The sequence below is a fragment of the Copadichromis virginalis genome, linkage group LG17 (genome assembly GCF_057382275.1).
Source record: "Copadichromis virginalis isolate Kocher_CV1m ecotype Utaka linkage group LG17, C_Virginalis_male_GT1.1, whole genome shotgun sequence".
Taxonomy (NCBI): Eukaryota; Metazoa; Chordata; class Actinopteri; order Cichliformes; family Cichlidae; genus Copadichromis; species Copadichromis virginalis.
The window spans coordinates 24881806-24909577 of record NC_140634.1 but is presented as its reverse complement, the minus strand read 5'-3'; the positions used below and the strand labels follow the sequence as shown (position 1 = coordinate 24909577).

General features: G+C 40.0%; 1 protein-coding gene across 12 annotated transcripts in view; it reads left to right on the top strand.

Annotated features, from left to right (window-relative positions):
- ppp1r12a (protein phosphatase 1, regulatory subunit 12A) overlaps positions 1-27772 on the top strand; it is a 62566-nt gene that overhangs the window by 4778 nt on the left and 30016 nt on the right. For all 12 annotated transcript variants that reach the window (XM_085437460.1, XM_085437459.1, XM_085437456.1 and 9 more), the window contains exons 2-3: positions 23428-23558; positions 26206-26324. In XM_085437460.1, the coding sequence (XP_085293586.1) occupies positions 23428-23558; positions 26206-26324 (250 nt within the window). The remainder of the gene's footprint in view (positions 1-23427; positions 23559-26205; positions 26325-27772) is intronic.

The window sequence follows — 27772 nt, the reverse complement described above, 5'->3', positions numbered from 1 at the left end:
GATCACATTGGCTAAATTCGTCCCAGAGCTGTCGCATTCCAAGTCCCGTCGTTCTAGCCCGTGCATTCCTCACATGACGGCCGCTGGAAACCATAGCAAAGAGGGAGCAGAGAAGACATTCCTCAGCTGTCACCTAAACCCCTCCCCTTCAGTCATTCCCTCTCTGGCTTGACTTTCCCTATACAATGCCAAAGCCCAGCTGACTGGTGCTCACTGAGCTCCACTGAAGCAATTAGAGTGGAGGGGCTTGTTGCTTCACACAACAAAATCTACCCGCTGACCTACACCTGAACTTTTTCTTTAGCGCTCAGGATCTCTGACCCCCCCCCCCCGACCAAGGTGACAGGATTCAGCTTAGCTTAACATGTCAGAGCTGGACATTACAATGCCCATGCTCTGTTGACATTACACACCCTCATTATTGCCCTAAAGTCTATGAACATTATCTTGCCTCGTCTCCATGACGACTCGAGGGTTGCTAGTCACTTGTGTTGGTGGATTTGCATGAACAGAGTGGGAGTTGCATAACAGACTGAACAGAGAGAGACTCTCTGGCGGTGCTTAGCAATTTGAAATACTCAGGCTCATGGATCTGTAATGGAACAGTTTCAGACTATGTAGTGGAAGATGATGATAATGTGAGGTGGCTGCGTTTCTTTTCATCCAGAGCAGCATCAGTCATTTTAACACATTACATAATTGCTGTGGATCTCACTGCAGTCCCAAACATGAGATTCTCAGCTGTGCCTGATGCTTGCAGTTGGCCACTGAGAGGAGGGCAAAAATGCCTTTGACACATTGCTGTCCTCCTGATAAGCACAGCATGTTATTCTGCTATAGAACCTAGGCCTTCTGTCTTTTTGGAAGAAGAAGGGACACCCCGTCATCTCATTTGGAGAGGTCTAGGATGGCTGCAATCTAAATACAGTGGGGCAAAAAAGTATTTAGTCAGCCACCGATTGTGCAAGTTCCCCCACCTAAAATGATGACAGAGGTCAGTAATTTGCACCAGAGGTACACTTCAACTGTGAGAGACAGAATGTGAAAAAAAAATCCATGAATCCACATGGTAGGATTTGTAAAGAATTTATTCGTAAATCAGGGTGGAAAATAAGTATTTGGTCAATAACAAAAATACAACTCAATACTTTGTAACATAACCTTTGTTGGCAATAACAGAGGTCAAACGTTTACTATAGGTCTCTACCAGGATTGCACACACAGTAGCTGGTATTTTGGCCCATTCCTCCATGCAGATCTTCTCGAGAGCAGTGATGTTTTGGGGCTGTCGCCGAGCAACACGGACTTTCAACTCCCGCCACAGATTTTCTATGGGGTTGAGGTCTGGAGACTGGCTAGGCCACTCCAGGACTTTCAAATGCTTCTTACGGAGCCACTCCTTTGTTGCCCGGGCGGTGTGTTTTGGATCATTGTCATGTTGGAAGACCCAGCCTCGTTTCATCTTCAAAGTTCTCACTGATGGAAGGAGGTTTTGGCTCAAAATCTCACGATACATGGCCCCATTCATTCTGTCCTTAACACGGATCAGTCGTCCTGTCCCCTTGGCAGAAAAACAGCCCCATAGCATGATGTTTCCACCCCCATGCTTCACAGTAGGTATGGTGTTCTTGGGATGCAACTCAGTATTCTTCTTCCTCCAAACACGACGAGTTGAGTTTATACCAAAAAGTTCTACTTTGGTTTCATCTGACCACATGACATTCTCCCAATCCTCTGCTGTATCATCCATGTGCTCTCTGGCAAACTTCAGACGGGCCTGGACATGCACTGGCTTCAGCAGCGGAACACGTCTGGCACTGCGGGATTTGATTCCCTGCCGTTGTAGTGTGTTACTGATGGTGACCTTTGTTACTTTGGTCCCAGCTCTCTGCAGGTCATTCACCAGGTCCCCCCGTGTGGTTCTGGGATCTTTGCTCACCGTTCTCATGATCATTTTGACCCCACGGGATGAGATCTTGCGTGGAGCCCCAGATCGAGGGAGATTATCAGTGGTCTTGTATGTCTTCCATTTTCTGATGATTGCTCCCACAGTTGATTTTTTCACACCAAGCTGCTTGCCTATTGTAGATTCACTCTTCCTAGTCTGGTGCAGGTCTACAATACTTTTTCTGGTGTCCTTCGAAAGCTCTTTGGTCTTGGCCATGGCGGAGTTTGGAGTCTGACTGTTTGAGGCTGTGGACAGGTGTCTTTTATACGGATGATGAGTTCAAACAGGTGCCATTCATACAGGTAACGAGTGGGGGACAGAAAAGCTTCTTACAGAAGACGTTACAGGTCTGTGAGAGCCAGAGATTTTCCTTGTTTGAGGTGACCAAATACTTATTTTCCACCCTGATTTACGAATAAATTCTTTACAAATCCTACCATGTGAATTCATGGATTTTTTTTTTTTTTCACATTCTGTCTCTCACAGTTGAAGTGTACCTCTGGTGCAAATTACTGACCTCTGTCATCATTTTAGGTGGGGGAACTTGCACAATCGGTGGCTGACTAAATACTTTTTTGCCCCACTGTATCTGGTCCCACATTTGACTTGTTTTTCTGTAGACTGTTTTCGATTCAAATTTATTTTAAAATGTGCTGATTTGGCTCTGATGCCGTCCCCATTCTGTGGTCTCATGTCCTACCTGCATAACTTTGCACATCACAACTGAAAGCTTATCTGCATCAAGCACAGAGCAACACATTCAGTCTCAAGCACCTATCGTGAGCTAGTGGAGCTATGCTGCTATTGATAAAGGTGCAATAAACATCATCTCTTGTTGAACTTCCATATCTAAGACAGTAGCTTCATTTCTGACAAGCATGCATAGTTTACCTGTTACACAAAAATGCCCAAATAATGCACTTTTTAAAGTGAAATCTATATTGATTATTAGTCTACTTAATTCCCGATTGTGTATCAGGCCTGTAGAAACCTTAAATGTCGATTTCTGCATTAAAGATCTTCCCTTTTCTGGTAGTCCACACGATAAAGGTCCAGGCTAGTGACTTACTAAGAGGCTCCTAATCCTCAAATACGCCCAGCTAGATGATCTGCCTGCATAATAACCTCTAGATCTGATGGCTGTTAGATAAAGACTATCTAGGATTACATATTTTGGTGATAAGCTGGAATGCACAGTGCTGTGAGTACTTCAACATATTGTGAGGTTTTGGAGGGGCTTTATAGCATGTTGTCTAAAAGCGTTAGAAAAATAAGCACAGATGACAAAGCAAAACCTTTGCATGTAATTTTAAGTAGAAGTGTGTTAAGATTTGGTACAGTATGTGAAGCGATTTTAAATGCATTGACATATACCTGACCATCAAAAGCAACACAATTGGGGTCCCTTTGAGTGCTAGGGATATCGTTTGCTGTTAGGTAGCTTTAGTGTATTATTATTATTATTATTATTATTATTTCTTGACTGGTTAAAAACTTAGCCTTCAGTGTGATTTGAATATTAAAGACAACAATCAAAATTACTTTAAAGTCCAACTGTTTGATATTTAATTCATTAATTTGTTGTGTACGACAGATGGCCTTGGGATATACAGGAAGCAGGATCTTGTGAGTGCAAACTTTGCGTGTAACACGTAACAATACATGGCACAAAGGGACTTTGATGTGTATAGGGGATGCTTGTTTGCTTAAACTCATTCACAAAACTAGTTCTAGCTAAAGAGTTACTGGGGGAATGAGAATATCATAAATAAACCCCATTCTAGAATGTTAGCTTAATTTAAACGTGTGTGTGTGTGTGTGTGTGTGTGTGTGCGCACGCCACAGTATTTAGGCTGAAACAGGTTCTTCCTACCCAGCAGTTGCAGCCCATTTTACAAGTCTGCTTTCAGGTCACTTTTCTTGTAAAAGGTTGCACAGGGCTTTGACGTTCTTTGTTATGGTTTCAGGGCAGACTTACAGGAGCTGCATAATCACTCATGCATTTCTAACATAATGCTGAATACATTAATTTAATAATTCATGGACATGAATGTAGACAGTCTAGTATTTATTTTTTTTTTTTTATTGTTCTTTGTTCAGCCCAAACAGTCTTCAGACTGTCGTTTTTGAATGTTTGACTGTGTCTTGTTGTTCCTAATCTTCATTCCTAATTGCTGCTCACTATAAGAGTTATATTTGTGTATAATTTCTAATTATACATCGCTGTTTAATATTTCAGAACATGGTCTAAAATCAAACAAGGAAACTGTACAGACCACATGAAAGACTGTATATTCTTATTTAGCCTCTGATTGCCATTTTTCGTAAATTTGATAAATGATTGTCTTCTCTGACAGCATTGCAGTCTTAGAAAGCCGACGAAATATAATTTCCTCATGAAGTTATTAACTACGTGAAGCAAAACGGGGACCGTGAGAGTAAACTGTAGCCACCCTTTGAGTCAAAGAGCTGACAAGAATTAGTGTGGTGCCTGACTACAATGAAAGGTGTTGAACTTGACACAGCAGGAACCAGCGCTTCATAACACTGTATGTTCGCGCGGGAGATAAATCTAAATTTAACCTTTGACATAGAACTGCAAGTATAAAGCTGAATTCCAGTCTGGAATGAATCACTGCAGCACCATTGTAACGAGAGCCTACTTGATTACTGAGTGTATATTGGAGTCCCGCAACATATTTTACTTGCGTATAATTGGCAGGTCTCTCCTTGTCAAGCTGGCCCTCCTTGCTGTTTCATTCAGCTTTTTTACCAACCCCATAATCATCAGCAGGAAGTCCCTGTGGTGTTTGCGCGCCAACACTTTGCAACACACCAGGTCATCTGCTGATTGTGACATGTCTATGATACTTTCATGTACACTGTATTGAGATAACATGTCTGGCTTAAAACTAAATGCCATGAATTGACATGAAAAGCATTTGTAGTTAGTAAATATATCAGGTCAGTGTATATGTTTAATTGTAATTGGTCATGTAGGGTTGCTCGAGTATGGCAAAAACTTTTGTCAATCTTTATACATTTGTTAAACTTGACTTGTCTTTTTGCAGGGGATAAATAAGGGGGTAATGGAGGGAGGCAGGGGGGTTGTCAAGTAGGGAGTTGGGCCTAGACTAGCTGGTGCTTTTTACCATAAAGCTCACTTGCAAAGACAACCGGCGACTCTAGGAGATGAAAAGCAGCTGCCAGCAACTGTTAATGATCCTTCCACAGGTTCATGTATGGAAAGCTTTTATGACTTTTATTTCCACATGGATTTTCTTGACCACGGATGGATTGATCTTCTTGACGATCTTTCCATTTGGACTTTCAGTACAGTGGCGAAGCATCTCGTTGTAAAGAGAAGAGGTGTGCTTTCTTTAAAACACAAGACAAAATGAGAGCTTTGTAGCAAAAATGAAGGCTAAAAAGTAAGTTTTATCCTGGTTATCTTGTTTTCATGATCGTTAAAGACCAACATTGTAACCTAAATGAAAATCTAATAAGGCATTACCTCACTGAGTTTGCATGAAACTGTTTGCCCTTTATAAGAACTGTAGGGCAGATGATTTATTTATTTATTTATTTGTATGCGTGTGCGGCTCTGACACTGCTGGGATGAGATGCCAGAGACCTCCCCGCCATAGGACCTGAAACAGAGAGACTTTGCTGAAGTAGTTTCGTTGAGCATCGCTGCAGGTTGCAACTGGTTCACCTGGGGTCGTAACTCAGCTGGATCGAATTCCTCAGCAGAGTAAACCTGCTGCCATGTTTGAGGATTGCTGCTTCGACCTTGCCCAAAAGTGCATTTCGTGTCAAACAAAATGTCTTATGTCACACATAAGTTTTTAGCCAGTTGTAATTATTGCATTGCTGAAAGCTGGCAGCACTGCTTTATAACAATGTAGGAAAATGAGACACTGATCTCAAACCAGAGGCTGCTATTTTTACCCATTTGCTTTTTCTAAGTGTTTTGATGAGGTCAGTGTTGCACTTTCTTTGATGGTTATTTAGCACCCTTAAAATTAGACCACATCTCCTTCACTGTATCATGAAAACATTTGAGAGGTTGATGATAAATAAAATGCAAGCTCGACTGCAGAACTGGTAAAGGATTTCGTCAGGTGCTTTAACAGATTAATGACCGCCACTTGCTTTTCTGTCTGCCCCCACTTTTTCAAACTGTGTATAGTATTTAGCTGCTGTGAAATGTTTTTGAGATGACTTCAGCTTGTGGTGTGTTTTTTTTTTTTTTTTTTTTGTTCCCACCCTGTGGCATATAGTGCTCGTTTTCTACTTAAGCCAGGTGGTCTTGGAGTGATCCCGCTGTTGTTTGCTTGGCGGCAGGCACACGTCTCATGCTGAGTGTTTTTTATGAGCTGTTGTTGAAGTGAAAACACCTGGACTCAGACACTATGAATTCCTCATTGTCTTACAGAACAGCGAGTACAATTAAGGCAGAGGCTGCATGTCCATTTGTTGTCTGTAAGGGTGAGGTTACATTCTTTCCATTTAGTCTCAAAATGGCTGCATCTTCAGCTAACAAAGGGAAAGCGGCCATTGGCCCATTAGACATCACCTGACTTTGACATGTCACCCTTGTTCTTTTATTTGGCACAATTATTACTCATTGTTGTTTTCAGGTATTACATAAAAACCTATTTCATGCCCACTAAATAGTCAAAGTTGCTGCCTTCACTTGTCTGCACCAGAAATGCTACTAGTTGTAATTGATTCATATTTTATTGATGTATGACAGCAGCTGTTTAGCATCGAGAAAGCAGCAACCTCCCTGTTTTCTGATTGGAAGGTGTAAACAAACATGTTGGGAAGTAAGACAGGTTATAGTCGAACTAATAGGCGTGCTTTTGCCTTAGTTGTAAAGAGTTGCGTGTCTGCTGTGTCAGCTGGCATATAACCACTCCATTGGAGAAATGACTACATCCTGCACCCACGCTCATCATGTAACTTCAGTGCTATATGTGCGTTAGTTCACCTGCATTAAATATACAATATGATTATTGATGAATGTGTTTTAATGGATTCAAAAATTGACAACACACACAAAGTTGAACTGAGTCTTAAATGTAACTCCATTAAGACTCCAACTCCATTGGGCTAAATTTTGGATGCTTTTTAATAAGACGGCTATTCTCAAACTTAAGAATCTGCGGACGGGCTCAAGAGCTCCTTTAATCATAACACTGATCACAAAACTTTTTTTTTTTCTCTTTTGCGTTTTCACTCATCTTAAACTCTGGAACTCACTGGACCTTAGAAATAGGTTATCAGAAATTAAACTTGGAGAATATATCGATTAAGTGTAACTGTACTCCTTTATACTTGGGTGGCATTGATTTTTCTTGTTAATGCTGATCCATGTGGCCATGAGATTGACTGAACCTGCTGTTTGCTGTGTTCTTGTGAATCAGCCCATGCAGGCCATATTTTCCCTGCAGCTAAATGTCAGTGACAGTAAATGGGCCTGGACCTTGAGAGTCTAAGTGCTTTGGCTAGTAATTTAAGTGATTCAAGATACGAGTATAGCCCCTGTGTATGCTCAGAGCTCATGCTTTGTTTTGGCATATTTCTTTCGTGTTCTTGTTTTGTCCCCCTGAAAACAAGAATTAATAGTGTGCCTGGTAAAGAAAAATGAATTGACTTTTACTGATGCAAAATACTAAATGTTGGTAAACGTGTAGCAGGATGAAATGTAATCTCTCCCTTTTGTTTTAAACTCCTTTTATTAAAGTATTTGTTTAAAATCAATTTCAGTTGATGGTGATGCAAGTGAGGGTGATACGTTGAAGTCACAAAAGTCATGCTAGCTTAACAAAAAGCCTGATTATAAAATAAGATTAGGTAAAACTTAATTAGTGCCTTCGAACTCAATTTAATTTCCTTGTTTTATGGAGCATAAATGTGAGGTCACGAAGTCCAATCAAGCTGCGATGTTAATAGACTGTAAAATTAATAATTAATGACCCAAAACCACTCAAGCTGCTGTATAGGGAACCAACAATTTATTACATTTTGGCACTACGAGCCAATAATTTCATGATCCTCTGTATAAAGATCCTGGGTCTTTTTAAGAGATCATATTCATTTGAAAAAATGTATTGCCTTTTATTTTGATGGTAAAGACCTAAGCAGTTATTTTAAATGCTCACATGTTGCGTGATGAATGTTTTCTGTTTTTAGTGAACGTGTGTAGTGTTGTCACACGTTTATCAGCTGCATGGGATGCATGTTTTTAAGAAAACTTCTCACTAACTATTAATCATTAATATGGCGACATTTAAATTAAAATTAGCATTCCTGTCCTGTTGATCTTTTTGTGTTTGAAAGAGAGTAAAAATGGATGCATCCGTTCTCTTAGAGGTGGTGATGGTCAGAGGGATCTGGGTGTTGGAGATTTCAGGCCAGAGAGGAACAGGAAGTGGCTGTTTATTTTTCTCATTTCCTCTTTGAGGCTCCGCTAGTGAGCTTGCTCCTTCCACTCCCTGTGCTTTTATCACTGACACCAGCCCATAACAGACATATGTGCGAACATGTACACTGCTACATGCACCATCGTGGTTCACAATTTCCCTTACAACAGGTTCTCAAATGGTTTCCTAGATGACTGAGGGCTTTGTTGGATCTGTGTATCAGTTTGTAATTTGGGACTCACTTGAGCAGAGATTATATAAGGAGAATGCACTGAAAGAATCTTCAGTAGAAATCAATGTCTTAGTAGAGCCAACAGGGAAACACATTAGCCCCTGTTGCACTGTGCATGTGCATAGTAGAGCTGGGCGATATGAGATTTTTTTCATATCACGATATGTTTTTTTCATTTCAGGCGATAACGATATCTATCACGATATAAGCCAAATAACTATATTTGTAAGATTTAAATGTGCCGTTGCTCACAAGTAAAATGTGAAATAATCAGCAGCTTGTTTTTATTTAAATATTTATTTCCCATAATAAGTTCAACAGGGTAGATGTACTTAAGGAACATGAGACTTTTTCAGATAAATAAAGGCAAATATTGCAAACTACACAAGGCAGCCACTAAAGCGTTTAAGTTTCAAAATAGAACAAACAAAACAGACTAAATTGTCAATTCCACTTAGAAACAAAATATTAATTCTAAAAATAAATCTTAGTTTGTTTTACAGAAGAACAGACAAAACTGACTAACTTTTGTCAATATCAAATAAACTGAGAACTAAAAGGAAATTCTCAATCTCTCCTTGTTGTATAGCTTAGCTTTTCAAACACTTTTAACAGTTACTTTAGTCTGACAAAAGCCGAATGACGAATTAGCGCTTCCAGTCAGAGACTGAGGCTACGTCCACACGTACACGGGTATTTTTGAAAACGGAGATTTTCCGTTTTCGTTTTAAAAAATAATCCCGTCCACACATAAAGGCAGAAATGAAGGAAAACGCTGCTATGAACATGCCAAAGCAGCAGGTGGAGCCAGATTCCTAACCGTGCAGAAATGTTGGCCAATCAGAAGTCTAGAAGCCTCTGTGGGAAAAAGTAAACAAAGCTGGGGCATAGAAGCAGAACCGAGTCGTATGTGTGGAGGGACAGTAACTGTGTGTATATGTAAGCATTTAAACACTGCAGAGAGTAGAATTAACAGTAACAGTATTGTAGAAATTAATTTCACCGAAACAATAACGTGGCGCACAGTGTGACGCATGCACCAGTTTATTGTATTTCCAGACTTGCTTTCGGCACAATTTACAGTGCACGCTACTCTGTTTTTTGTCAGACTTGAAATAGCCGAAATACCTTCACACTACGGAACTTCTATGGCTCTTCCGTTCGACAATCTCTCCGGCATTGGAACCATCATCTGTTTTCTCTTCAGTCACGCTCGGTTGATTTTTCTAGTCAGCACACTCATTTCCTCCATTACGCGCTGGCTCCATTACCCGCTGGCTGCTTCCCAAACAAACACACGGCTTGGCACTTGTGCTGTACGTAACAAGTCACGCGACGTGACGCTGCGGCTGTGATTGGTTCGGCTCTGCGCTACTGAATTTGGATTGGCTGACCTTTTTTTTTTTTTTTTTTTTTTTTTTTTTAAGAGGACAAGAGCGGCGAAGTCTATCGCGATAGCTTAATTTCTCTATCGAGTAAAAGTTATATCGCGATACATATCGTTATCGTTCTATCGCCCAGCTCTAGTGCATAGTAGAGGTTTCCTGGAGTTTCAGCTTTGCAGTGGTGGATGTTTCTCTCTATTCATTGTCATAAAAAGATATTTGGATTTTTTTTTAATTTTATTTCCTGGCTTGTATCCATAATGTGACTAGCATGACTTTTGCTCAGTGCTCCTGTGGGACAAGCAGAAATGCTGTTTGTGATCCCTGTAAGACCTTTTTTGTAAGGGTGCTTGCCAAAACCTTTCAAGCAGTTTTTAAATCAGATTTCATTGGAGAGACTATACGTGTACTTATTATGCGAGTTATCATTGAATTACTGATTCATTTTAAAATGGCCTTCAAAATAACTGCCTGGATCTCTTTTCAAGGTGGTTACTGGGGTGCAAGAGTTGCTTCTAGAAGGGCTTTGCCCCTTTATGAAATTTTTCTTGTGTACCTCAGTTCACCTTTTTTGTATCTTCAATAATCAAAAATGAAACTACCCACATAATATTTAGCTCATTTTGAGCCACTCCACTATAAATTTAGCCTTGCTATGTGGGATTGTGTAGTAGCTATTTTCTTTTTATTGCTACTCTGGTGATCCATATTTATACAAGTAGATTAGATGCATACAAGGCAGATGTACCCTTTCCATTTAACCTCTTAGGTTTGGAGCTTGGTGGTGTGAAGGATGACAAAGGACTGTTACATGGAAGGATGGTAATGTGGTTCAGTGCCTCTTCAGTCAACTGAGCAGTCTGTAGAGAAGCATCTACATAAAGGCTCTATTATATGGAAATATCAACAGAGGTCGCATCTCTCCATGGCTATCTGACCTCTACCTCTCCTCTCCCGTTGCCCGCTCTCGCCTTTAGACCCCTGACATGGAAACAAACTTGGCTCTCAAGTGAGGCTATTGTTGAAGCTTCTGAGCAAAAGCCCAGGCGATGCATACAGTTAGAATCTTGCGGGCATTTTTCCCCCTCTTCCACAATCCTGGTCTCTTTCCATGGGAATCCTGGGGCCATATATGGTTGTCCTCAGTAGCAGCAGCAGTTAGAGCACTGAAGGCGTGTGTGTGTGTGTGTGTGTGTGCGTGCATGTGTAGTTACAGCTCCCGACAGAGCTCATGTAGTGTAGGGACCCAGCTGGTCGCCCTGCGGTGCTTCATCCCTCCCCTTTGAACTCTCTGGCCTCCTGAACCCTGCCAATAGCACAGGAGCTGAAAGCTCTTTGTCTCAGACGTAAATACACACTGACATAAACACACACTTTCACATGTATACCGCTGTATTAAATAAAATGTCCTACTCCAATTTTCCCTAAAAATGCATATAATCTTTCTTTGCTCTCCGGTGTATTTAATTTTTAATATTCATCCCAACTCTTTGTCTGGGTTGATGCATGTTACTCTCTCACTCTCTCTTTCTCTCACACATGCAAATGCAGACACATGGGGCTCTCATACTTACATGCAGGCGGTAAGAAGGAATTCCTTTTGTGGAAGTGGATGTGTGCCTCTGAGCCGGTGACGTAGCCCATGAGGAGTGGCCAGAGTGCTGATGCCTGAACCCTCAAGGCTAGGAGTATTACTTATCTGGGAATTTCTCCACTGGTATGTTAGTCCAGGGCCTTGCTGCGTACTGGCTAGGTGGTAGCAGAGAGAAGTTGTGCTGTTCAAGGGGGAGGGAGACGAGTAAAGGAAGGAAGGCCAGCTTTGAGCTCCAGCTGAAGCCACTTTACTGTACATAGTGTTGCTTTATATAGGAGAAAGCTGATCTTTCCCTAATCAAGAAAGGAATTATATATTATTAAGCTTTTATTTTTTCCATGACTAACACAAATTTTTGAAAGCTATCAGGGCTCTTTCTCACCTGATTCATTTTATTTTGTATTTTTGTTTTTTAAAGCGTGTAGTGAGTGACTGAAGCCTTTTGTGGACTAAACCTTTTACACAGTTACCCAACCATCAGCGTAATAATCTTCTGTTTTACTGCTGTTGCAGTTCTTATTAACAGGGAAAAAGCAAATAGGGAAAAGTCCCTATGAAAACTGGCTGCAAGGTGTGTGACTTATCCTGAGCAATCTGGACATTGTTCCTAAACAGATATGCCACTGTTGCGTTGTGAAACACAATGCCATCGGCAAATAAAGGAATAGTTCTCCCTTATATGCATTGGCTAGATCAGTGTTTGATTATAGTAAAATGATCCCTTCATGGGTCATATGTATTCATATTAAATTACAAATTATGCTCATGGCAACATTATTTCATATGTTAACTGAGTGTGGATATCAGGTAATAGAGGCCTTACATTATGTCCTTAAGTGCTAATTACATGATAATACTCCTATAACAAGCAACCAAACAGCTAAGCAGTAATGTACAGTCATGCCAAGTGAATGTTATTGTTTGCATATTAACATCTACTGCCAATGTGTTTAATTATCACCCTGTAACTCATCTATAAAGATGTGGCAGGACTATATAGTCAGTAGTACAAGTGAATCAGATGTGCTGCAAGAAAACTTGCAGTATTTGGGACTTGCATTCTGTGCATTGCATGCAGCAGTCCATAAGCATTGTGAGATTAGGTGATACCAACATATGTTAAATGGCTGATGACATTTTTGTATTACTTCTACACATTTCAAATGCTGGCTAATGTTGCATCAACTGTGGAGCAGTTTTAGTGTTTTATACAGGGATGCTTTTCTTTTAATGGGTTAATTTTGTATTTGTCATACTGTGTTGTTATTTTAAGCATGACAGATATTCAAAAAGTGTTTAACTATGATTTTCAATCATTTGTTTGCAAAAAGGAATTTTGGTATCTGTTCCACCAGATATTTATGCTGTACTTGGCTGTGGGGTTGTGTGTGGGGTTTTTTTTTTTTTTTGGTGGTGTTTTTTTTTTTTTTTTTTTTTTTTTTTTAACCTGCCTTTAAAAGCTACCAACTGAACACACAAATCAGTACCTGGGAGAGAGTATTTGGGTAAGTGGTTGTTCACATTTGAAAACCCGTGTATTTCCAGATATCTCTAAGTCTTTGAGGTCTGTTAGTGTGGAAGTGGACAATTACAATAAAATCAAAGCATGTAATGTTGAAGCATATGTGTTTATGTCACATTATTCATTGCACTTGCCGCACTAATAGACCACTTTCTGTGAAAAACTATCAAAAGTTAAAGGAGAAATTGATAAAAATGTTTCCTAACCATTTATAACTTATGATTTAAAAATGCACAGTGGGGTGTTTGTTTGTTTGTAAGTATATATGCCAGTTTGCTCAAGTTGAAATGATACTCTATAGGTATTATGGTTACTTGAATTCTTCAAGTTCTCCTGTTGTAGACGTCATCTGTCTTACCACTTGATGGCTTTTCTTAACACACAGACACATCACTGTCAGTCAGAGGTCCTACCGTGGGTGTGCACCATTGATACTGTCATTCAGTATAGAATAACTGCCAACATAATAGCCTGGTAGTCTGTGCCAGTGACTTCCCTGGCACTCCAAGCAGTAAATTGTGCAGAAGGCACAACAGCAGCTTTCTGCAGGGTGCTCGAGTCGCTCATCTGAGGGTGCTACTAAAGGAAGTCAAGAAGGGGAGGGGTCTTGAAGTGTCCCCTTGATGTGGAGTGCTGCTAAACTGAGCTTGGAGCTCTCTGTAAGATGTCCCACTGGATAATGGACCTACCCTTTTTATAGACGAGCAGTGGCTATACCCTGTACCCTTTCACTGTATCAGGCCGTATACTGTTCCTTATAAAGTGTCACTATGACACTTGTCAGATGGTGAGTTTAATTAAAAATGTAAATGTGTGATCTATGAAAGGAAATGAGTTTAGGTTTGCAATTAATAAAAAATGACAGTGGACACATTTGAAATAAACCATAAGAGTACAAAAGGTTTAATCTGCACAGGTTCCTCCACTGTATTGCAAAGCAGGCAGGCCAGAGGACCTCTGACTCCACGTTGGCCAGGAATTGTAATTTAGATACTTACACAACAAAAACCAAGGTGTGTGTGTTTTTCTTTTTTCTTTTCTTTTTTTAAATAAATCTTAGTAGCCTCTCTTCATGCTGATAATAAGAAATTAAGTCCTGCCGCTTTCTTGCTTTTCCTGTGCGCAGATGTGCATAGCCCTGCATTTCTGTCTGAGTCACTGTATTGTTAGCAATTAGCGTTACAGCAGAACATCAGATTGTACTGAAGTACTCCTGCCAAGCCAGGTCTAACAACGCTTATAGTGAAAACTAGTCAGTTTCACAGAAACTCCTGAAAAAGAGAAACCAAGGACCAACTTTAATATCCATGCACAACACAATAGGGTTCTGGGTGAATGACTTCATATCACCACACCAAGTCTTTCGAGCACGATTATTGGCAGTAGGACCTGCACATATGCGTTGTTCATCCCAGAGTGTTGGGAGTCCTTTGTTACATAGTTAAAAATCAAGTTAAGCACAACAAATGCGTAATGAATAGCTTAAGCAAGAACATGTATCTCAAAATTGAATACAGTATGTCTTTAAATAGTTGAGGTAAAAAAAAAAAAAAAAAATTAATAAATTAAAATAACTAAGTAAAAATATAAATTGTTGTAATATACAACAAATTTGAACGTGTTAAAAGAAGTACTAAATGTCGTAAAAACAAAGGCATAATTGCACAACAAGCTTTTCTTGACCATAAAAGGTCCTGAGAGTTGCTTCAATAACAGTTAAGTCCTGCCTGCAAGAGGTTAAAAAAGAAGAAGGATGGCACCACAGATGCTCCTTTCAGCGTTAGTTTTTTGAGGTCTCTCTCAGCGGTTTGCTGCAAGTGCTGCCTTGAAGGGTTATCCAACTAACCCCCGCGTGCTTTAAAATGAAGTCTTTTCTCTATTTATTTATGTTTCTTACAAAAGCCCGGCAAGGCCTGAACCCACGTTCTCTCTTTGGCTTTTTTGTCATGGCAACACACCGGCCTCCTTTCTTCAATACACGTCATGGGTGCATTTTTGGCTTTTCCCATCTTGTATGCAGCACTTGTACAGAGTATGGTTTGATTCCTCCATATTATCTCAGGATTAGGCTGACACACGCAGTATTGTTGTCTCTGTCCTGATCTGCTCCATATTTATCTCTGCTGGCTCGGAATGGTTTGGTAATTTAATCTCACAACTGTACTTTTAAAAAGCCCTCCATGGTGTGGTAATTTATAAATATGGAAAGGAGAGACATGCACATTGGCAGCTACTCTTTTTTTTGAAAGTTTGTCTTAAAAAAAGCAAGTCAACAATGAAAGCAATGCTTGTATTGAGCATTTTTGATGACTCTGTTTAAGATGATAAAACCTGATGACATGTTCATGAGCTGTATCAATATCTTACTGTGGTTGAGTAAGGAGATGGGTTTAATTTTGCTGTTGCACAAACTGCCACTTGAAGTGGCAAATGCAGGCATATAACACAGGCATCTTGTGATTTAGAGCAAATTAGATGTCAAGCCGTCTGTTATGACTGATGGGTTAAAATAGGTTTGCACTGGCCTTAAAAACCATTATAGCACTGTGCATTTCAACAATATGTACATGTGCCGGTGTATAAATTACTATGAATAGCTTTATTTACTGTAGTATAATTGGAATGTTTCTGTCAAATGGTGAGAAATCACAGAAAAATTGATAGGGTTTTTTAAAAAAAAAAATTGTATAGCACACTCTTTGCCTTTGCAGTATGTGGAAAAGATGCATACTGCAAAGGCAGGTCTATTCTCAGCCAGGAAAAACCCCTGGTCACCACCACAGAAATATGAAAGGAGCATAGATGATTGTCAAACTCGTTCGTTGTTTCTGATTATTTTAAAATTGCAGCAGGGTTTTCTTGGAGAACTGCACTCTCTTCGACATTTCACTGAGAGTTCTTGCTGAGCCACATCCCACAAAACCTAATGGATTAACAGAGCTGTTTTCAGAAGCTAGCCACATAATGTACATTAACGACCAGTCAAATGGAGCATCCTGCATCCATTGATTAGTTCTTGATGTATGTGTGTACATATATTTGTTTTTCCTTCCCAGAAGTGTCATGTTCTCTTACGGAGAACCTTTTTAGTCTTAAAGAGAAGAACGAACTCAGCCCTGACGGGATGAATCATATGTTTAATGTCGTATGGCAGCTCAGCCTTCAGTGAGTTATGACTTTGTCTCAAAGGTCAATCTAGGATTTCATTTACTTCAAGGATTAATTGGAGAACATAATTCACATTGTTTTAGCTAAAATGTTTTTGGTTTTTTACCACCTTTATTTTTATGCTTCAGCACACCTTTATTTTACCTGCCTATCCAATAACTTCAGACTTCACAAGGCCTTCTTTTCTCCTCTCCTCACACTGGCCAAACAGGTTTAATTGGCTACGTGTCTGCTTCAGAGTGAGTCACTCCATGTCTGAAAGCACACTACAGCACCTATATGTTGCTCAGGGGCTGATTGAATTGTATAAACAGGATTAAGCTCAGCCGGAGTATGCCATCTCCCTTACATCAGCATTATAACCAAAGGTGCATGAATAGGCCTTTAGATTCTATGATGTGCTAGACAAGGATGTCATGGTACTTGTCTCATTCCTCCTTTTCTTTCCCTTGGGTGTGGGTTCTTTTAGCGTCATTAAGATTGGAGATGATAAAATGATTTCAGTAATTAAGTTTGTTTGAAATTGCACTCTGTAGCCCTGCATTTCTGCATGATGCAAAACAGAAACCAATGAATTTAACCTGTTCCACTTTGTATATCTGAATGACTGTCGTAAAGCAGAACAGAGCTGTCGGATCAAAGGGGAAATGGTACCATTGCTTTCCTCTTTGCATAGTTCCTGAATGGTGACGTAGATTAAAATGAGAGAGCACATGGGTATCTTCTTATTTGAATATGCTGTAATAAATCTGAGGCCTTTCATATGAAAATGTCCAGTTTTAGATTACCAACTTTGGGAATGTGTACTTCCAACTAATAATTTTAAAAAAAATAACAGAACATACCTGAACTGAACTGTAAGCCTGTTAAGAAATAACCAGCAATTATTCATTATACTTGGCTATAATTACTCTAAATCCATTTGAAGACTAACTTAAGGTTCATGTACTATATACTGTATATAGAACAGTGCAACTTGTACTTTGCACTTTGTTGTAGATTTAATGCACTATAAACCAACTCTAGAATAGTGCTATACCCCTCACTATACCTTGCCATGGACCGCGAATGTAACTACAGTTCAATTGTGATGGTCTCTGCGGTACTACTATACAGTGTAAATGGTCTGTTGATTGGCACATGGCTGATATCTCTACCCTATTTCCTGTGATTCAATGACGGTAACTGTTAGTTGAGCTTTATCAGCTCTTAAGTCCAGCATGAGTTCATTTTCAGTTTTGATGCCAGACAATGCAGACAACTAAAATGCAAAGTGGCTGCACTTTGGTAGTACATGCATAGCAGCATTATCTAGTATAATTTAATAGGCCTGGGTCAAAGATGAGCCTAGCACTGGTGCAACATCCTATTTTCTTACAAATAGAAAATTAAAAAAATGACTTACGAGTTTATTAAACTCTTATATCCACTAATTTAAGCCCATTCTTGGGGCTCCTATTCTAGCATACTTTTGATTCAGGCTGTTAGTATGGCACCTGTCAACCACAGAAAATTACAGCTATTAAGGGATTACCTTTGTTGGGCTCCTGGTGGGAGCCTGTGAAGGAAGGCTGGTGACGCACTGAAGAGGGAGGTCGCAGCCACCAGTGCATTCACCTTAAGGGGCTTGTTTCCATTCTTGGACAAAGACTTTGAAGAGATAATAAGTGTGGGGGATGACTGAGGGGAGAGGATTTAGATGAAAGTATGGGGGACAGTTTTCAGATGAGCAGCAGAAAGCTGTAAAGATGGCCGCCAAGTACATGCACATTTTGCAGCTGTGAGCGAGGAAATGAAAAGCACTAATCTATATTGGGTGGTTTATTTTTGCAATACAGATTAAAATGTCAGATTAATAAAAGGAGACTAGCAGTTGTCTGTGCTTTACATGTCTGTTATCACTCGTGGTGTTTTGCATGTGGAAGGAAAACTTGATTGGCTACTTCAATTTGAAGTACAGTCTATTGGACAGCTGACTTTACTTCCTGGCTTCCTCTAGTTGAGGAATGCAGGAACACTCAGTCAGCTGTCTGTAAGGACCACTTATCTTTATTTCCAATCCTGCAAAGCAATAGACTCCTTTATGAATCTCTGGAGGATACGCAGAGCAAAATGGCCACAGCAAGGACGGTGATTGGAAGTGACAAATTACAGCTGGTCCTCCTTATAGGGGAAAAATATGGGAGCAGTGTCTATTTGCTTTCTGTCTGTGCTGATTAGTATTATTGCGTGCATATACAAAACTGTGACACTGAGGTTTTCTGCCTTCCCCAAAAGTAAGATCACAAGATTTTGATAGAAATGCTTATCCTTTTTCTTTTTCTAATCTTATTTTTCTTTTCATTTTTTTTAAAGCAGGGTTTAATTTACTTTTACTTAATATCTTTTAATCGGGTCAATAAAACAGTAAAATGCGTAAATTTCAATAACTTTAGGTAATACAGACCAATCAGTAGTTGCGAGCAGTTGTTTTTTTGTTTTGTGTTTTTAAAACATTTTTTGATAGTGAAGTAGTTTGCGCAGCCAGAGGTTAGCTTAGCTCACGTTTTATGGATGAGTAAAGAAGGGCTGACTGCTGTTAAAGGTATTCACTTTTTGGGTGCTGCAGCTACTTCTCTCGGGAGAGAACAAACCCAAACAAAAGTTAAGACTGAGTCACTTACAGAGGTGCAGCTAAGATGTTGTTACTTCGAGTAAAGCTTGTTGAGGAATTAATTCCTAATTGTCTTCTCTCCTCCCCCACTGGTCTGTTTTCTAAATGTCAACACTAGCTCCTGTGTGTGCTTTTGTGCCTTGGGTCATGACTCGACAGTGTTTCTCCAGTTTGAGGCTCTGTAGCTGTGTAAAAGCATGTGTCATCAATGCTTTATATCAGACATCATTCAGACTAGTTAAGGAAAATGGTCTATTTAATGTTTACCTTAATAAGGAATTGTTACGGTTAAGTTAATTTTGACTGGTAGCATTATTTGTACAATTTTTATTATAGATGTTGCACTACTGATGTGAATTCTTTGAGTCCTTTTTTAGTGGTGGCTATGGCAAAGGAAGTCAGTGGTTCAATCAGTGGATCAAGTGTACCTATCCATTTACCATTTGCCTCAGTATGTGTAGTGGACACCTTGTTTCATATCAGCCTTAATGCATGCATTAGCTACCTTATTGATTATAGCTTAGTTCGTTAAAAATAAAGAAAAACTGCACATGCTTTGGTCTATTAGGGAGTAAATTGTTTCCTGGAATAACAAAACAATTTGTGGTATTACCCATTCTGTATAACCTAAACTAAATGAAGGATATTTATGTTGAGATGTATTTACCTATACAAGCAGTATGTCGTTGAAATGAACAGGATATGGTATATGTGGTTTTGATTTTTTTAAATTATTTTTTTATGTTTATGTTTTTTGATCAGTTTTGCCAGTGCAGTTCCTGCGTAGGGACCACACAGTGCTTTGTGTTGACACAGAGGGGCACATAATTCTCCCATGATGATGGCATCAAACTAATAAACCTGTTGTACTAATGATGGGAGTTACAGCCTTGGTTGTTGTTGATCTCTTTAAATCAAAGTCCATTTGCAGCTTCAGGGACTCGGTGGGGCATTAAACCCTACGACATCATCATACACAAACGCTCATTCACACGGTCAGTAAGCTCAGGGAGGCCTCTGCAGGCACTCTGTAGCTCTGGTGCTGTAAACGGCCCAAATTTGGACAAGGATTCCAGCCAGATAGCAGTTTGCCCTGAACGTGAGGACGCCGTGTGTTCATGTGTCTGTTTCCCCTGTCCACACATTTGTTGCCATAGCAACTACAGGAGATGGCCTGGCTGTGTTCAAATATGAGTTTGAGGTTGTTTTTTTTTTTGTTTTTGTTTTTTTTAATATATAAATTTCTTTAATATATTGCGCAAGTGGTAATTGTGGATTTCAAGTGTTTATCTCAAGTATTTACTACAATCATTTAACAGTTGAGCATTTTGTTAGGAAATCTACAGCTACATTTTTTATTTTTACTTTTTTGCACTCCAACTTCATGACTTTATTTATGACCCCTGCTTTACATGTCACCTCATGTTTGATGTGAGACATTATTTAACCTCAGGCCCTTTGTGTGCACTGAATGAAAAGTGCACTTTATACTCTTTTCTTCTGCTTTTATTAACTTCCTGATTTGGATTTCGACAGCTTCTTTTTCCTCTCTCAGCCTTTTGATAAATGAATTGTACACAATTTATAATATTTAGGTTATGGCCTAAAAAATCTATTATTTTGGTACTTAAACATGCCGAGAGAGCAAAAAAAGCAAAACAACTCCTTGTAGAGCTTGGACCATACTTAAATGAGTTTGAAAAGGGGGAAACTTGAATGAATATACACAGCGACAGTAATAATTCAGTTAATATGTGTGTGTAACTGATGTTACTGTAAATGGGCAATAAGGAGGCAATAGTTTGAAATTTTCAGTTCCAGCTCTTAAGGATCTCAGATGTAAGGAAGAGATGCAAAATGAAGGAAGCAAGGAAGATGCATTAGCATAATGAAAATTACATGTGGTTGTGGATTTAAACACTCATGCTTCTAGCATGCACCCCTGGAAGGGCAGTGAACAAATGAGAGTTCTGAAATTCACAAGAAAACAAACAAAATGAGCAGTATTTTACTGCTTAGAAAACTCGTGAAAGCTATCATGGATGCAGAATAAAATTGGCAGGCCTTAAACAGTAGTTTCCCTTCTAATGAAAAGGAAATTCGGCTTTCAGAAATGTAAATTTCCTTTTCTACATAAAATGAGTACTTGACTAACAAATAGAAAATGCAAATTTGTTCCTATCATGGTGCAAGTTTGCCTTCATAATCTAAGCAAAGTCACTACACCTCCCACTTCATGAGTCAGAGGATCTTAAATTAATCTCCTCTGTGTTACTTTCATTTTAATTGTGTCATTTGGGTAGTTTAGTTTGGTGGGGCCTTCCAGAGAGAGGTTCAATATTATCACTGTTGTAGAAGCATCATACTGGTCTATGATGAACACTAACTGCAAAGCCGCTCATATAAATTCTAAAGCAGTCTTTGTGCTCCTGATCTTGTTTAGGGACACTCTGTAATATGTTCTTTGTCCTCCTATTTTAGTGGGTGGTCTCCTTGTGTGCTGCACAGTAATATGCTTCATTTGGAGTGTTTGTGGTCTTTTGATGTTCAGAGTCAAACTATATTTAGGATGGGTTTGTGCACAGTCTCCCTCTGGTATCTTCACCCAGCCTAGAAAGTCTGTTCTAAGCTCGGCCTCTGAGCGGAACAGAGTTCTTTTAATGTGAAATCCTTCTGGTTTTACTTGTTGGGTTCTCCAATTTCCCCTCACCCCAACTTGCATACCTGTTAAGGACATCCTCCCTTCTGTCTGTAAACAAGAAACAGGCATCCTGTCTGTCACCAGCACTAAAGAATGGCAAAACCCTAATGATTGGATTGAGTGCTGGCAATTAGAGGCATTAAATTTTCTTTCCACACAGATGTTGATTTGAAGAATTCTTCATCTTCTTAGTATTACAAACCCCTCATCATCAGTGGCATGCCAGTGGAGAGAGTGGACAGTTTCCGATACCTGGGTGTCCACATCACTCAGGACCTGTCATGGTCCTGTCACATCAACACCCTGGTTAAGAAAGCCCGTCAGCGTCTCTTCTTCCTCAGAAAACTTAGAGACTTCCATCTGCCACTGAAGGTGCTCAAGAACTTCTACTCCTGCACCATCGAGAGCGTCCTGACGTCAAACATCTGCACCTGGTTTGGGAACAGCACCAAGCAGGACAGACGAGATCTGCAAAGGGTGGTGCGCTCGGCAGAACGCATCATTCAATCAGAGCTCCCTGACCTGCTGTCCATCTACACCAAGCGGTGCAAGTCCAAAGCTAGGAAGATTATGATGGACCTCTCCCATCCCAACAATGGACTCTTCTCACTGTTGAGGTTTGGGAAGCGCTTCCGCTCTCTTAAGGCCAAAACAGAGAGAATGAGGAGGAGCTTCTTCCCCCAGGCTATTCGGGCCCTGAACCAGGTGTAGGACTGGACTCTCCCAAACACGTCACTATAAGACTGGACTCTCACACACGTCACCACACGCACCACCACACATTTCCTATAATCCTATAATTCCTATCATTTATAATCCTTATCTTTATAATCTCTTCTGCTATTTGCACATTCTTTACTGTAAATTCCTAAGTTAATTTGTAAATTTTTGTAGTAAATTGTAAATATTGTAAAACTTTTCTTCTGTCATTTAATGGTCGGGCATTGTACAGCTACAAGCATTTCACCCCCATGTCATTGTGTGTGTGTGTGTGTGTGTGTGTGTGTGTGTGTGTGACAAATAAAATTTGAATTTGAGTATGAAGAGAATGTACTTTGTGTTTGTGCATGTGTAGTTTTTGTGGTTTCAATTACTGAGACTTACTGATTTGTCACAATACTAAACTTTCTAACTTTAGACGCTGCAAAAACAGGGCTTTCAAAAAATTAAATGAATGCCTTTTTATTTTTTTTCTCAAGGCCCTGTTTATTTGTCATAAAAACAAGACTGACATGAAGGTGGTGATAGCACTGTAAGTGGGAGGAGGTGGGAATATGTGGGCACTGCAGTTTGTCAAGTTGAGGTTTAGAGCAACAAAGCACAGCTGGTGTCTCTGTATTATTACTGCAAATAATGATAATTAAATAGTTTATGCATTCAAAATCCAATTTTTATTTATTTATTTATTTTTTGACAGCTCTGTACTTGAAGATGTATAGCACAGCTAACCTTTTTTTCAGGTTTTGCGTTTCTACACTATATAACTCTCAGGATAAAGTAGCAGCAAATGTATGCACAGCACCCCAGTGCCTCTGTCAGCAGTACTATGCTATGTGGTATTTCTAGCACCCCTGCTATGTGCGAATGTTTTGAGAATGCTTCAGCTGCCAAAATCTCCCAGCAATGCACATGGCAACCAATCGGGGGTGTAATGCCCTTTCCATGAGAGATGCAACTAGAGCACAGGCCACCCCACTGACATAAGCACTCAAGCATGTGTGCATGTACCCAAGTGCACTTAGTTCAACACAGTCAAGAAGTTGTGGCCTTACTCGTTTTCTCCCCTGTCTCAGGCATGCATAGATGACAATGTCGACATGGTGACTTTCCTGGTGGAGCATGGAGCCTGCATCAACCAGCCTGATAACGAGGGCTGGATCCCACTCCACGCTGCAGCTTCCTGTGGATACCTAGACATAGCAGAGTGAGTATCAAGAGGCCCTTTTGGCGCTAGTATCTATTTCATCAGGTTTGATTTCTGCCGACTCATCCTCACTTCCTGTTTTGTTTTGTGCTGCAGATATTTTGTAACTGCTAAACTCCTCCCTGAACCTTTTGTGCAAAGTTTTCGTTAACATTTCTGGACTGTGAGGCACAAAGTGACTTTAGGGCTGGCCTAGCAGTTTTCTTATCATGCATCGTCTCTGTACAGCTGGATACAGCATGAGATAATATAAGTGATATCTGATTACGTTAACACCAAGAGCAAAAAAAATTCCCTGACAGTGTTTAGAGCAGTCTGAAACCAGAGCTTTTAGTTTGCATGATATACTTGTGCACATCCTCATCTCGTTACTGGAAACTGTGACAAGGTTTAATATGAGCATCAAATATTGTCCCAGAGTGTATATGTGACAGACGTTAAGGAAACTCAAAATGGGTTCACTTAACATTGCATGTGTGCCTTTCTGTTGTTATATCTGACACTGTGTTGACTAATATTTGGTAGTCCTTTAAGCTGATGGAGAGTTTTCTTTATCTGAGCTGCACCTGCAGACAAAGGGTATCATTTGCTGTACAGATTCAGGGGTTTTCCTCACTCAGGGGTTGAATACACCCATAAGCACATTGCATGTCAGTTGTTTGACTGAAACCTCTAAAGTGAACCAAAAATAAAATCATCTTTATTACAATGATTGTCATTTATTTATATATTTTTTTAGTATTATTATTATTATTATTATTATTATTATTTTTGGCTCTGGTTAAAATCTCCTTGGGGGGTTGTTGACCCATGATGCCATTTCATAAGGTGTGCCAGAATCAAAATGCCAAGAACCAATCATAGCCTGTACAACAATTCTCATCACATTTGGACAGCAGCGGCAGCCCATCTGATAACTTGCACATTGTTATGAGTGTACATCTGTGATGTAATCAAATATGGAGAGATCAGGGTCACCTGTTGTATCTGGAATCAAGCTCTGAAGTTTCACTCAAGCATTTTCTTGCTCATAGTGTTTTTTTTCAACTGAGAAGACTGCCCATAGGGCAGAGATGTTATCATAGGATATTTAAACTAGCTAAAGGGGGCTGATGGAGCTCAGTCGTGCTCATTGTTCAGCTTATTGAGAGAGTGCTATGACCTGCTTTATTTGTGTTGCATTACAGGAACCTGGCTAAGAATGTATTCCTCACTGCTGGTGTTTTCCCAAAGTTTACAAACAGCCATCAGAGGAAAAACATCTTACATTAGCCATTTAACTGAACTGCCCAAATGGTCTTCTCAGAGCAGCAAAATCTGCATTCAGCTGGCCTGAACTTGACATCAGCACAGAAAACAAGAAGCTTTCTGTTGTCGCATTTTGAAGCAAAAGGTCAAGTGCCGATCCTCATACTGGTGACTAATGGAGACATCATGTCACGGAGAGAAACTCGACAACCTGATGTGGGCGGTGAGCTCTCAGTAGACCCATTTTAATCCCAGGATCTTCATTGACAACAGCGGGAACTGCAAAGCAGGGCTGGATCTGTCCCTAGAAGTGATCACAGCCTTCTAATTGTAGGCTTGGTTCAAAAGCTCCAGACCGCAAAGCCAGGAAAACTAGTAAAGCCAAGCTAAAATAGGCAGAATAGAAAGTGCAATCAAAAAGAGATAAAAACCTTGAAATGTAACTGTGTAGTAAGTCAGTAGTTGCTATTTCAGAGGGGTGGGAATTGGATTGTGCGTGTTTAAAGTCTAATGAGAAGGCCTTGAATTGTGCCGCAGTTTTAATTTGAGGCAGCTGAACTCAAGATGTAGGCTGGTTAACATATTTTGAGTGACTATTGAGAGTAGTATTTAAAATGTAACAAAGTAGACATGAATGCAGTGTTAAATTGTGTTCTTTATAGAAGGTTTCATGGCCCAAACCTTGATCTTCCTGGAGAAACATCTGCTTGAAGCGTGTCCTTTGAGATGATACTAGAGCTCAGAGATGCTGCTTATGTTGGGAGAAAGAAGAGGGAGGCGTACGGCCCAAAGAACACAGTCCCATCAGTGAAAAATGATGGTGGCAGTATTATACTGTGGGGATGCTTCAGTGCATCTCCAACTGGGAATCTTGTCGAGGTGTCTTCCAGCAGATCCGTTGCTCCTGGTGAAGAACTGCCTTCTCAGAATGGAAATGCTTCGTCATCATTGACCAGTTATTTTGCAGATTTAATTGTTACTACACATGGACTGGGGTTTTGCCACTCCTCGCCATCACTACTTTCTTAGCTTCTTAGGTGTGGTATGTTCAGTGTTTACATAGCCGGAAGAGGACCCAATACAGTTTAAACACACCATGATGTGAAGGTCATGACTGTCTAAACTGGAGACACAGGTTGTGGTGTAGCTATTGGCTAATGTTGGCACAGAACCAAGAAAAACATTGCACGTCTCATTTTGAACAGTTTACTCATTTGTTCAAGGAGGGCACTTTTGCCTTTAGCCTATTTTCAAACCCTTGAGAGCTAAAGTTGACCGCAACCTTTAATACAGCTGATACTTGCAGTTTAAAGATTGCTCTGAAAAATATTCTGTTGCCACTAGTTTAACTCTTTTTGTGGTGTTTTTTTGTTTGTTTTTGTGATGTTTTGTTTTGTAGGTATCTCATCAGCCAGGGTGCCAGTGTAGGAGTTGTAAACAGTGAGGGCGAGACGCCTCTGGACATTGCCGAAGAGGAGGCAATGGAGGAGCTCCTGCAGAATGAGATCAACCGGCAAGGTACAGTATTACAGTAATGTTGAACTTTGCTCTCCTAGTTTGTAGTAATATTATTTATGCAGAAGTGAACCCTTTTATATAGGTTTACAATAAGTCCTTTTGTTTTCGGTCTACAGTAGCTCTAATCTTACTATCCCACACCCCACGTAAATAAAACAAAAGCAAACAACCAAAACTGGATAATCTGCTTTTAGTGTCTCTTGGCAAATATTAATTATCTGGCACAGAGCTATAGAGATTAATTTAGCCCTTAGCAGGCCACTTGATAAGGCCTGAACAACTCTGTAGTCAATCTTTTGGGTTAGAGGACAAGGCTTTGCACCTCCTTTCACCACTGTTTTTAAGCAAAGTCAGCATATGGTTTGTTAATAATAATGTCCATCAAAATTTGTGGCAGACTTTACACAGATGAGTTTTGTCTCCAGGTAAAAACTCCACCAGAATACCTGCACCTCCAGTCTCCAGCCATGACAAATAAATCAGCCAACAGTTTGTAGTGTTTCCGTGATTGTAGTGATTGATGGTGCAGCGCAGGACCCAAATGTGAAAGAAAGAAAGAAATGGAGACAGATGGGTGTTGAGCTTTTGGTTGCTGTAGTTTAGTGTCTGCACACTGTAAGTGCCTCATATTTGAGCACTGTTGTTTGTTCCAACTTAATCATGTGACATGCTGAAGGTAACATAGCAGCCAGGGGCCCCATTTGTATTCATGCATGTATGAGTATGTTTTCAAATAGGATCTGAATTCTCACTGGGTGTCAGTCGCCCGCTGTTTTCCACTTGCCTGTTTGACTGAAAAACTTACATAATATAGAATTGTGATCCACTTGTGTTATGAGCACTCGTGATGATTCAAAAGCAAAACGTCAGGTGTTACTATTTTTGGTCGGGGCGCTCTTGATGAAAGGCCCTTCCCTGTGGTGAGGGGCCATGCACAGACGTGCTAACTGGCCTGAAGCCAGAGGGGGGTGCTCCTCGGCTTCACTAATAAAGCCTGGCTAGCTTGCTGTTCTCTTAGGTACACATTGTGGTTAAGGTGCATGAATATTATGTATTTTTATATTTTACTAAAGGTGGTGCTTGATCCAACTTAGAAAGGACTAACCTTTAAAGTTATTAAAGGAAGGTTTAGCATACATGTTAATAATACTGGTGGGCGTATTCTCAAGAAAATGTCTAAAATAAATCTGCCTATATACACCCTTCTTGATCCAGGGACTGAACTCATGCATGCTGTGGAGTAAATTTTTAGTCTTGGAGGACGTATGTAGTCTTGGACCACTTTAGTTAATAGTTTGCACTGAGGTTCAAAGTTGAAACCTTACACAGGTAGTCAGATTCTGCAAGTGCATAGAATTGCACAAATTTCAGGTGTTAAGTTGCCCCTATAGCAGTCTGTTGATAAAAGGCTTTCTGAGCTGTCAATCTCTGTTCTCTTTAATTCAGGA